Source organism: Nymphaea colorata, chromosome 7 (assembly GCF_008831285.2).
Source record: "Nymphaea colorata isolate Beijing-Zhang1983 chromosome 7, ASM883128v2, whole genome shotgun sequence".
NCBI lineage: Eukaryota > Viridiplantae > Streptophyta > Magnoliopsida > Nymphaeales > Nymphaeaceae > Nymphaea > Nymphaea colorata.
Window position 1 is genome coordinate 1,973,151 of NC_045144.1, and position 12,874 is coordinate 1,986,024.

Genomic DNA, 12,874 nt, shown 5'->3' on the forward strand with positions numbered 1-12,874 from the left:
TGCCTATGAGTGAAGTTGTAGGAGTGAGTTTTTTTACTAGCGAACTAAACAACCTTAAGGTTTACGAGCATAAAGTGATGACTCTTCTTTGAGCCTAGAAGTAAGTGCTATGCTATTGAAACTCGCCCATTTCGCCTTCTCTTGTAAGCACATTCCAATTCCTCGTCTACACTCATAGTTCGTTTTCTATGGACCTCCCCTTCACTGGAATCAGTAATCTTTCTAAGTGAAAGAAGATACGTGAAGCAATTCAACATATCAAAACATTGAAAAGCTAGTGCATTGCGCAAAAAATGCACTCACAATGCAAGTAAGCTTGGCAAGCAACTGCACAAAAGCTTGCAAGGGAAGGAGCCTAGCCTGACCCCCTTCTTTTCTTTTCTTTTTTATTCAAAGAAAGAAGTAGTACAACGAGATTGTACTCTCAAACGACACTAAGCAGCCACCGTTCCGACGTGCCCTTGACTTACATTAATTAAGACCGGAAACTCTTACCAAGGTGGAGCGTACTTCAAGTTGTCATTCAAATGATATTTATTTCAGCGAATGGAAAGAAGAACTGTGCCTTTTTTTTTCTTTGTTTCAGAAGAGTTATGGAAGGTTCGCAAGTGGAGCCTACGAAACGTCGACGCCACAGGGCAATATCGACTTATGGAAAAGCCCCGAGACTATGTTAAATGGGAGACGACTGTTTTAGGGTGGCAGACCTCTATGAAAGCACAGCACGAACCAAGCAATCTCTTTTCTTGCTAGAGTGAAGGTCAAGGGTGACTCTGATAAGATAACTGGGTTGCCGTGAGTGGCAAAGGGAAGTTCGCTTTCCAAGTTCTAGCGAAGCTAGTCTACGAAGCTTCGTAAAAAGGGGGAAGAATTAAAGTGAGTAAGCAAAGCACTGAGCGAGCGAAGCGCAGCAACCCTGCGAGATTTAGAAGTGCAGAATCCCGATGATATTCACCTATGAATTCTGGTTTTGCTGGTCGATGAAGAACGAGCTAGGAAGTCAACACGTGTCGTCCTTTTGCTTGCTATGCTACAACTATAAGTAGCCTCTGGTCGGCCTTCGTACCAGTAGAATGCCTCGAGTGTCGCCCACCAGAAGCTTCTCTTCTGGGAACAATTAAGGGTGACCGTCTGCCTGCTGGCGAGAAAAGAAACGGGCGGGCGGGGCCTTCGTGAGACGGTTATTCTTTCAAAGCATCTTGCCATGCCTTTCTGAGACGCAACCACCTTTTCCTTTCGCTCCAATCGTTGCACAAAACCAAACCGATCAAACCTCTGTTCTGACCAACCTCCTATGTTTAATCAAAATGTTGCGAGCTTATTCTCAGTCGCATAGTTGCGAGCTTATTCTCAGTCGAATAGGAAGAAACTTGAATCCTTTCCTGTCATGTTCTTATTCATTCAGGCGCTTGGTCAGTGACCCTCTCTCAAACCAGAAGTGAACGCTAGGGAAGACCACCAGAACGAGCTGACAGAAGGAAGATGACTTATCTGAACCGAACGTTAGCAGCTTAAGCTAAGAAGCCTATCACGAGCTGCGTCGTTGTTCGATCAGTGGGGCGTCAATGGTTAGGGACCAAGCGCTTTGACTTTGTCCCCTGAGAGCCGTGTGATGGGTTAATATCCAGCACGGTTTGGAGATCACTTGTAGTCTGCACATGCAAATTAAATTATCACAGAAATTGGCTTAACAAATTGACGGAGGCCTTACTAAAAGCAAATTCATGCAACTTGTTGACACCACCCTCTTTGCAACATGATAGATGGCATTTCATTTGCATCTTAAATGATATATGGCATCCCCATTGTCATTTTAGTCTATGCTAATGATATCATCGTTTCAGGTAACAAGACAAAGAAATGTCTCAAACAAAGCAACATTTACACTTGCATTTTGTTCTCTTGGGCCGACTAAAGTACTTGACATGCAAGCCCATCCATATCTCCAAAAGATCAGAAAAAACAAGACCCAAAAATGAGGATAGAGGGCCACCATGAAATCTAGCCAGCTACAAAAGGTTGATAGGACCACTAATTTACTTAATAGTGACCTAACCAGCTATAGTGTTTGTAGTGCAACTTAATCCTTGAGCCAATTTATGCAATGGTCATGGAAACTACAGCGTAAATTTGCCCTTCAAGCCCTAAGGCATTTAAAATCCTCAGCCAGAGGGACCCCTTCTTCCTACACCAAGCCGTTACAAATTAATGCTTCCTATGACACATCGGTGCTCATGTCCCATAATTTGAAAAATAGAGACGAACTACTTTCACCAGATTGCCCCATAGTCCCTCTCTTGGGATGGGAAAAAAGAATTCTAACATCCTCCCTAAAAATAGAGTACAGATCTATTACTCAAATATCTAGATTGATCACAAACAAAGAATTCATTTATATTATGACAGGCAAACCGCCCTTCACATAACTGCAAACCCCTCCTTATAAAAGAATAAAACATAGAGTTAAATTGCCATTTCGTAAACGCAAAAATACAAGACAAACTGGTAAAGATCTTTCAGAGTCATTTGGCAGTTAGAACACTCTTTGAATGGTCCATGAATTTACCCCAAAAATTAGAGCAGATTCATAAAACATTAGAACTAGGTATCTAGGAGTCTGCCCCAAACTTTCAGAGAGATTCATGGAACACTTACAAAGTGTTTCATTTGTCAAACACCTCCTTCACTCCACAAATTTATAGCCCAGTGTACTTATTCAGAAAAGCTATTGTCAAAGGTCAATTATTGTTCCTAATTAACAAGTTGGTTAGATATGTAAAAGCGTCCACTTGAGTAAACTATTGAAATTCATGTAATAATTTCAAATTCAAAATGCAAATATTCAACTAAAGAAATTTGACCACTATGTGACATAAACAAACTCAACAGGCATCTCACTTGTGGTGAACATGATGCAGGTGCTGTACCAGTCCATTAAAAAAGGAAGGTTTTCTTGAATTGAAGATCTAGCAAGTGATGTAAAGAACAACAGGAATTTTATTGTGACTGGCTAACATTCATCATCCCAATTTAGTAGTTATTTCATTTGAAATTGCATAAAGTTGTTGAAACAAGTATGCTTCCATTATTGTCATGATGAAACAAATTGAAGAATGAAAAACACATTGGTTCTGATCGTGGCAGATAAAGATCGTTATTCTATTGTGCTAAAGATGAGAACAAAGCTTAAGCAATCAAAGACATCATTTTGGTCAATTTGTGATGGGACATAATAATACGCATTTTTTTGTTGAGGGAAGTTGATAAAGATGAACTCATGGTTCATACAGTTCATGAAATGTGGGATAACACGATTGAATAAATCCAATCTATATTTTTTAAGCATGAGCAAAAAAACATTACAGTCAATGATTCAGAGTTTTTTAATTGCATAATTACTGTAAAAATTGGATAAAAGAAATATTTATCTGTACTATATGGCTGATCCTTTAAATCCAAAATATTATTCCAAAAATTTGGCAGACAAGAACCTGTCGACTACAAATCAAGATCATGATATATCCAAAAACAAACTATCATTCATGAAGAGATTTTACTCAAACCCCTGTATAGGAAGATTGGTGAAATGATTTTACTCAACGTACAGCCAACCGATGCAATGCACCGGATAGTGTGTTAGGATAAGCCAGATGTATTCTCTATTCAAACCCAAATGTAGAAATCTACAAATCCTATATATGGGTGTGTGTGTGTGTGTGTGCTCCGACTAGATGTCAGATGACTAAAGTTTAAAATTTATCCCTAAAAAATAGTCACTACATTGTCCATGGTAATAGATCGTTTATGGTCACTTTAGTGATGATTACAGTATTTCTAGTAACGACTTTTTAAATTTTGGCTAACAACACCAGCAGTGACTTTTCCTCTCTCTCTCTCTCTCTCTCTCTCTCTCTCTATATATATATATATATATATATATATATATATATATATATATATTATATCCTAACCATACGCATATTCACGCACCGGACCTGCATAAGATAAGGTCACCATGGTCTGGTGAACAATACATTCGCACTAACGAGAAATGAAGAGTGGTTATTTCATGCAGTGCCATAAAATATTTCTATTGTAAACATGCACATGTAAATCCTAGAAATGGTGATCGTCGTTACAGGAAATCTCAAGAAGTGATACACGAACCTGTTTTCTGCATTATCCTCTTACAGCAAATATCCTTGCGTACACTCTAATGATAGTTGTCATACCTGGACCATACAGACAATTGCCATAACCTCAATCACCTGCTGATAATTCCACCTGCCATTATCTCTTCCTATCAGTAATGCAAACTGTCATTTTACCCCAGCCAACCCGTGGAAAATATAACCACAAAATGGCTGAAGCCTCCACTCATGAACTGATCCAATTATCGAATTTAAGTCCAATACCATCACATTGGAAACATAGTGACAAGAAAAGCAGCAATTAAGATCAACCTAACAAAGATTGAAAAAGTAATATAAATTTACAACAAAAAATTGATTATATTTCACAAAAGCATCAGAGATATAACAAAGAATTGCCACAATAGAGGGAACCAACACTGATATTTCATGTTGCTGAACTGGTTTTGCTGAACTTCTCAGTTAATATTAAGTGGACAACTTCGCAAATTCAAACACTTCAGGTCTAATCGAGCATCACATTACACTTCCCATGCAGTCTGACAGCGATTTTGATCTTCGAAGTAGCAGCTATAGTGCTCCCATATCCTTGCATCAATCCACCAAGTATGTGCTAGGTATCACTATCACCTCATTTGAGCAGTCCATCTTCTAGATCCGAACCATTACTTCAAACCAGCTTCATGAAAGCCAGTATGTTAATAACCTTGACCTAGCACCTTCATTTCTGCCTTCCCAGAAGTACAACCTGTGCTGCATGGAGAAACTACTCATAGTTTTGTGTGTGTGTGTGTATAGAGAGAGAGAGAGAGAGAGAGAGGGAGAGGTGAATTTATTGCCATAAACGAGGGTGAAAAGTTGGTGCATATACATATGTACAGAAAGACTAAACAGAAGCAGCTCACAACCATCGAACCTTAGACAAACCTTCCTTGCCACGAGCTTGTCATCAGCTGGATGGTTGTACCAAATGTGCTGTTGATATCTACATCATCCTCTTGCAGTAGAAAAATAGAGCTGGTTCTTCCTTAGACTACTCTAGTATTATATGAACCACAAAATCCGCATTTATGATACAACCAGTGGAAGGGGGACATTCCCTTCTTCTCACAGTCATTACAGAGAACCTCCTGAAAAGTATTCAAACATTTTAATAGGAAACAGTCGTAAACAATGAAAAGGGATTATAGCCAGGAGAAGCGGAACATTCCCTTCTCACAATCATCACAAAGAATATCCTGAAAAGTAATCAAATAATTCAATAACAGGAAAGAGTCATAAACAATGAAAAAGGTTTCAATGAATCATGATCTATTTCAGGCTTTTCAGCATCCATGATTACAAATATCATCCTTGGGTAGTTATCAGCAAAATTTTTCACAACGTTTTTTTTTTTAATTTTACTTTTCTCTGGAAAATCTCCAGTCTTGAAGATTCAAAAAATAAAAATATATAAATGAAAGGAAATTTATGTAGTTATGAGTTTTCTACTAATTTCGTTTTCATGAAACATAGACAAGGACTCAAAATAGTCTACAAAAGTTTGAAAGAAACAAAAAAAATGTATATATAGAAAACAGAACTTTTATAGAAATGTTAAAATATAATGATCTTATCTCAAAATTTATTTTCTGGCAGTAGTTGGAAAATATCATGATACTTTTCAAGATAAAAACTTTTTGTTCATGTTTTACAATAATATTGCAATATTTCCAAACTATTGCTGATATTCGTAACAATTCATTACAATTTTGAGATTCATTAAGCATTTCAGACCATTCTGTCTATGGAAGTTACCACAACTTAACTTACATATTGTGCATGCTATTTCTTTGTAATGACGCTAAGCATGTATAAAGAAGTTAACATGACATGGGAGCAAACTAACATCGACATCCTTTTAATGTTTGGCTTTGCTCTCTCTCTCTCTCTCTCTCTCTACTCCTACCCCACCCCACCCCCCCCCCCCCCCCCTCTCTCTCTTTCCATATTTGTTTGTCTATATATTGTAACTTGTTACATCAGTGAAAGCTTTTGTGGTAACTGGTTTCTTCTTCTAACTCTCCATACTTTGAATGCATCCTATCAATTCTGGTAACTAATTTCTTCTTCTATCTCTCTTCTTCTATCTCTCCATACATTGAATGCAATCTTATCTCTATTGATAATTGTTATGACTTATGAGGAACTAATCCCCATACACAGAAAACTGTTGAAAAGCCTGGCATTTGACCAGAACCAACTATAGCCTGGCATTTCACTATTTGTCAAATACAACTTGAAAAACCTAAAGCTATTTGTCAATGCATTTGACCAGAACCAACTATAGCTGGCATTTCACTATTTGTCAAATGAATTAAACATTTTATTTTGCTGTTTTATAAGTTGATTTTGACTAATCCTAACTTGCTAACATGCTAACTTAACACATAAAACATAAAGCTACCATTTTACAACTAAAAATAACTAAGCAAAATTGCAATGACTTTTGGACGCCTTTTTAGCCTAGGTGCACCTAGGCAACACGTAGCCACCATGACAACTGTAGAAACACGAGCACAGAGAAAGAGAATACGAGGAACACAATGTAATGTGGAAAAACCTCAACAAGAGGAAAAAAAACCACGGATGAGGAGGAGCTGGTTGCCCACTAGCCGCCAGACTCTCTCTCTCTTAAGATTTCATATACCATAAGGATTAGGGTTACACGACTTAAGTAATGCCCAACAAGGGCTACAAGATGGATTGGGTATGGATCCGGACCCGGTCGCGAGACCCGTCTAACATACTTCAACACTCCCCCTCAAGTTGGGCATACATATCAAACATGCCCAACTTGGATACATTTCTCTCGAATGAAGTTGAAGATAGAGCTTTCGTCAGAACATCAGCTGTTTGGTCTTCAGATCTTGATAAATTAGGAGAAGATTATACTTTGATTAACCTCGAAATCTGCCCTAACTCCTCTTTATATAGACTAGAGGAGAGAGAGAGAGAAGATACAAGAGAACCATCCTAAGAAAAAGTTATTTACAAAAGTACCCTCTTAAACCTAAAACTGAATATAAACACATCTTAACACTCCCCCTCAAGTTGGAGCGTATATGTCAAATAGGCTCAACTTGTAACAGCAGCTTTGGAATGGTCCCCTTGCAAGAGCCTTAGTAAAGATATCAGTCGTTTGCCCTGTAGTTGAAATGTGTGAGGTACTTACAAACCCCTTTTGAATCATGTCTCTGGTGTAGTGACAATCTACTTCAACATGCTTGGTTCTTTCATGAAAAGCCGGATTATTAGCAATAAACAGTGCAGCTTTGTTATCACATAACAATTGCATAGGAAGAGGCACTTCGACAGTAAGATCCACCATCAGGGATCTAACCCACATAACTTCAGCAGTACCCTGAGCCATAGCTCTATACTCAGATTCTGCACTTGATCTGGCAACCACAGTTTGCTTCTTACTCTTCCATGTAACCAAGTTGGATCCAATAAACACACAAAATCCAGTAGTGGATTTTCTGTCCGAGGGGCATCCTGCATAGTCGGCATCAACATACACAGATATAGTGAGTGAGGTACCATTCTGAAAGAAGAGTCCCGTTCCTGGTGAATTCTTTAGATACCTAAGAATCATCATAGCAGCATCCCAATGAACTTTCTTGGGCTTATCCATAAATTGACTCACTCTGCTAACAGCATAGGCAATGTCAGGTCGAGTAACAGTGATGTATAGGAGCTTCCCAACAATCCCTCTATACTGTCTCGCATCAACATCTTCAGTATTATCATCATATAAGCGGGTATTGATATCCATAGGCGTGGATGCAGGTCGACACCCCAGCATCCCTGTCTCTTGCAAAACATCAGTAACGTATTTCCTCTGGCACATGATAAGACCCTTTCGATTTCTGGCAAACTCAATACCGAGGAAATAACGTAGTTCACCAAGGTCCTTGGTGACAAAGTGTTGTCCAAGGACATCCTTGATGTTGGAAATCACCTGATCATCATCCCCTGTAACAATGATATCATCAACATAGACAAGGACTATCACCGTACCTGTAGAAGTCTTCTTGACAAAGAGGGAATGATCGGCCGAAGAACGTCTGAAGCCCTCATTCTCAATATTCTCTGACAATTTCTGATGATATATAAAGCTTTCCTTAACTTGCAACATTTTCCAGGTTCCTCATATCCTGGAGGCATACACATATATACTTCCTCTTCAAGGTCTCCATTGAGAAATGCGTTCTTGACATCAAGTTGGTACATCTTCCACTCCTTCATCACAGCTAAGGAGATAATGACTCTGACAGTCTTCATCTTCGCAACAGGAGCAAAGGTCTCCAAATAATCAATCTCATATTTCTGACTAAACCCCTTGGCCACAAGACGAGCTTTGTATCTTTCAACACTTCCATCTGGTTTGTACTTGATAGTGTAGACCCACTTAGATCCAACCAAGTGAGCCGCCTCAGGAATCTTTATAACTTCCCATGTCATGGTTCTTCTCAGGGCTTCCATCTCTTCTTGCATTGCATAAGTCCACTTGGGATCACTTTGAGCCTCAGCAACTGTTAAGATGTGTTTATATTCAGTTTTAGGTTTAAGAGGGTACTTTTGTAATAACTTTTCCTTTAGATGGTTCTCTTGTAACTTCTCTCTCTCCTCTAGTCTATATAAAGAGGAGTTAGGGCAGATTTCGATGTTAATCAAATATTATTCTTTCTAACATTATCATGGTATCAGAGCAGCAACCGTCTCCTCCTCGGCGCACCGATTGAGCGGCGCAACCCGCCGCCTGACCGCGCCCATCGCTGCGCTTCCTCTGCCCGCTCGTGTCCACCCGACGCTTCCGCCAGTCGCTGTTCTGACCTCCGCCCGTCGCCGCCGCTTGCATCGCTGCCCTCTCCGTCCGTCGCCGCCTAACCACGACCGTCATCGCCCTAGCGTCATCGCCCGCCGCCGCCTGCTCGCGTCTCGCAGCTGCTCGCGTCTCGCAGCATCTCTGCCCGTCGCTGCCATCTCCGCCCATCTTCGCTCCTAGTTTCTGCCTGCTCTCGCAGCATCTCTGCACCGCCGCTGCTTCGCTACTGCCCTGCACCGTCGCTGCTCCGCCGCTGCCTGCCACCGCTGCTTCGCTGTCGTCTCTGGTATCTCTCTTCATTCTTCTTCGTCGGCTTGTGTCTGATCAGCGTTGTCAGTTTCGTTCCAGCCGATCAGACTTATGGATTACTTCGTGCGTTTGACTGCTATTGCTCGATGATCAGCATGCTGTCTTTACATATGTGATTATATTCCTTGTTGCCTGCACTTCTTATTCCGTGGCTCGGTGTCCTCCTTTGTGTTGAAAGATGTCTGAAATTAGCAGTGGAGCTAATACCTCTTCCTTTGCATCGTCGGGAGAGATGAAGAGTTCCCCATTTTCTAGCATTATCACCAAAATGGATGGGGGAAATTACGAGATGTGGGCCATGCAAGTAAAAAGAACCTTGATCGCTCATGAGAAGGAACATCTCATATTGGAGCCCGAGCCCGTACAGAAGGTAGGAAAATATACTACTTGGTTTAAAGATAATTCGTTGGTTATGGTATGGATTGTTGGTACTCTTTCTCAAGACATTGCAAATGAAGTCTTGCATAAGGAAAGTGCAAAGGATATGTGGGATTCCCTTGCAGCCACCTATTCACAAGCAAGGAATGAAACAAGAATTATGCAGCTTCATCATGATATTCATCAGATGCGACAAGATGGTCGACCTCTTCATACTTATTATTCTAGTCTCAAGTCCATGTTTGAGAGACTAAATAGCTACTTTCCTGCATGTAAGTGTGAACAACAAAAGGCATATAGAGATATGCTTATGGTAGGGGTATTTCTCTCTGGATTAGACTCTGTTTATGAATCAGCAAAGAATCAGATGCTCACTAGTCCCTCGATTCCTCCTATTGATGAGGCTTATAGTAGGCTAAGCAGAATTCCAATCCCTGCGTCGACTGTTCTTGATACCACTTCTGCTATGCTTGCTACTCGTGGCAGAGGTGGGTCCCTCTTTGCCAGAGGACGAGGATACCGTGGTCGTGGCAATACCACTTCGCGCCCATTATGTCAGTTTTGTCATCGCATTGGTCACACTGTGGATAAGTGTTGGCAGAAACATGGTCGTCCAGCTGTTGCAAATCAAACTGTATTTACTGATTCTCCAGAGCAGCCTAAGCCTCAGCATACTGTTTCCTCCAGTGAGTTACGTGCAGATGATATTATCTCTCAGTTGAGAAACTTGATTGGTGATAGAACTCAACAAGCTCCTGATCCGACCACCTCTACTATCACTACTGCTGCCAGTGCGTCTTCATCTGGTATGTATTATGACTCTGCTACTGACACTACAGATTGGCTCATTGATTCGGGTGCATCGACCCATCTCTGTGGAGACAAGGCCCAGTTTACTTCTTATGTCCCTACTCCACCTGGTCGCTCGGTTATTCTAGCAGATGGCAAATATTCTCTAGTTGTTGGACATGGAGAGGTCCAACTTACTTCATCATTGCCGTTGCAACATGTTCTTCATGCACCAGAATTCCCACATAGCCTACTGTCTATCAGTCAGATTACCAGAGATTTAAACCGTCGTGCGATATTTGACTCCTCTTCTCTTGTGTTTCAGGATATACTGACGGGCAGGGTGATTGGCAGTGGCCGTGAACAGGGAGGTCTTTACAGGCTAGTGCATCCCTTTCCCTTTGCTGGGTCTACCTCTGCAGGGTCGTCCTCATCCTCGGCTTATACTTGGCATTTACGTTTTGGACATCTACCGTTTCAGAAACTGCTGCATGTTCTTCCTCAGCTGTCTCCTAAGTCCTCTTTTCAATGCGAGTCTTGTCAGTTGGGCAAACACCATCGGTCATCCTTTCCTCCGCGGCCCAGTAGAAGTAGCCATTCTGTGTTTGAGTTACTTCATTTTGATGTTTGGGGTCCGAGTCGTACACCTGATCTTCAAGGTCATCGATATTATCTTGTTGCTGTCGATGACCATAGTCGTGTTAGTTGGGTTTTTCTTATGAAGCATAAATCTGAAGTGGGTCGGTCATGTAATCAAAAATTTTATCAATGAAATTCTGACTCAGTTTGATACTTGTGTCAAAATTGTGCGCTCTGACAATGCTCTTGAGTTCTGTGCTTCCTCCTTAGAACAATTTTTCAGGGATAAGGGTATCATCCACCAAACCTCTTGTGCCTATACCTCCCAACAAAATGGGGTTGCTGAACGGAAACACCGTCATATTCTTGATGTTGCCAGAACCATTATCATACATAGCCATGTTCCCCACTCTTACTGGGGAGATGCTGTTCTCACAGCATGCTATCTTATTAATCGTATGCCGTCTTCTGTGTTGGGAGATCTTATTCCTATCTCTGTCCTCTTTCCTGACAGAGACTTGTTTTCTGTTCCACCTCGTGTTTTTGGATGTGTTGCCTTTGTTCAGTTGCTTGGTCCTCGGCGAGATAAGTTGTCTCCTCGGGCCATCAAAACGATCTTTGTTGGTTATTCCCGCACTCAAAAGGGATATCGATGTTATGATCCTTCTACTCGTCGGTATTATGTGAGTGCTGATGTTACATTTTTTGAAGCAACCTCTTTCTTCTCCCCCAATGGAACTCAATTAAGGGCGCCTGAATTGAATGATGAAGTCCATTTTCCTCTACCTCTCATGAGTTGTCCAAAACCAGTAGATCCACGTTTTGGGGCTGTCTACCAACGTCGTACTAAACCTGTTGCGCCTGTTCCATGTGCACCTGTGCCTTCACCCAGCACGCCCAAGGTAATTCCTGACACAAACTCAACTGACAATTTTTTATGTAATGATGACATAGGAGAATGTCACGAGCATGTTCATGCTCCTAATGAACTTGATATGCCCATTGCTCAAAGGAAAGGCAAACGCAGTTGCACTTTGCATCCTATCTCTGGTCATTTATCCATGGATAGACTCACCCCTATGTACCGACAGTTTGTAAAGGGGCTGTCGGCTATTGCTCTTCCACAGAATCCCATGGATGCTCTCTCTGATCCCAAATGGGCCGCAGCTATGCAAGAAGAGATGGATGCTCTTCAGTCTAGAGGCACCTGGACACTTGTTACTCCTTCAGCTGATGCAGCCATTGTTGGTTGCAGATGGGTCTTTACTATCAAATACAGAGCGGATGGCAGCATTGACAGATATAAGGCTCGTCTGGTTGCAAAAGGCTATACCCAAACTTATGGGGTTGATTATTATGATACCTTCTCTCCTGTGGCACGACATGCTTCTTTACGGATTCTCCTTGTTGTGGCTGTCAGCAAGAATTGGTCCCTATCACAGCTTGATGTCAAAAATGCCTTTCTCTATAGTGACTTACATGAAGAAGTGTATATGCAGCAACCACCAGGGTTTGTTGCTGAGGGGGAGTGTCAGAAAGTGTGCAGATTGCGAAAGGCGATTTATGGTCTGAAACAGAGTCCTCGAGCTTGGTTTCAGAAATTGTCAGAGAATATTGAGAATGAGGGCTTCAGACGCTCTTCGGCCGACCATTCCCTCTTTGTCAAGAAGACTTCTACAGGTACGGTGATAGTTCTTGTCTATGTTGATGATATCATTGTTACAGGGGATGATGATCAGGGGATTTCCAACATCAAGGATGTCCTTGGACAACACTTTGTCACCAAGGACCTTGGTGA

At 41.2% G+C, this 12,874-nt stretch overlaps 1 protein-coding gene across 8 annotated transcripts in view; it reads right to left on the reverse strand.

Moving 5' to 3' along the window:
• Nucleotides 1–4,452: 4,452 nt before the first annotated feature.
• The window catches only part of LOC116257434 (zinc finger protein BRUTUS-like), a 30,021-nt gene continuing 21,599 nt past the window's right edge, over nt 4,453–12,874 (reverse strand). For 4 of the 8 annotated variants that reach the window (XM_050078687.1, XM_050078686.1, XM_050078688.1 and 1 more), the window contains one exon: nt 4,453–5,281. In XM_050078687.1, coding sequence (XP_049934644.1) covers nt 5,180–5,281 — 102 coding nt within the window. In that variant the 3' untranslated portion in view covers nt 4,453–5,179. The remainder of the gene's footprint in view (nt 5,282–12,874) is intronic. The other 4 variants (XR_007573824.1, XR_007573823.1, XR_007573822.1 and 1 more) reach the window with 4 other exon arrangements.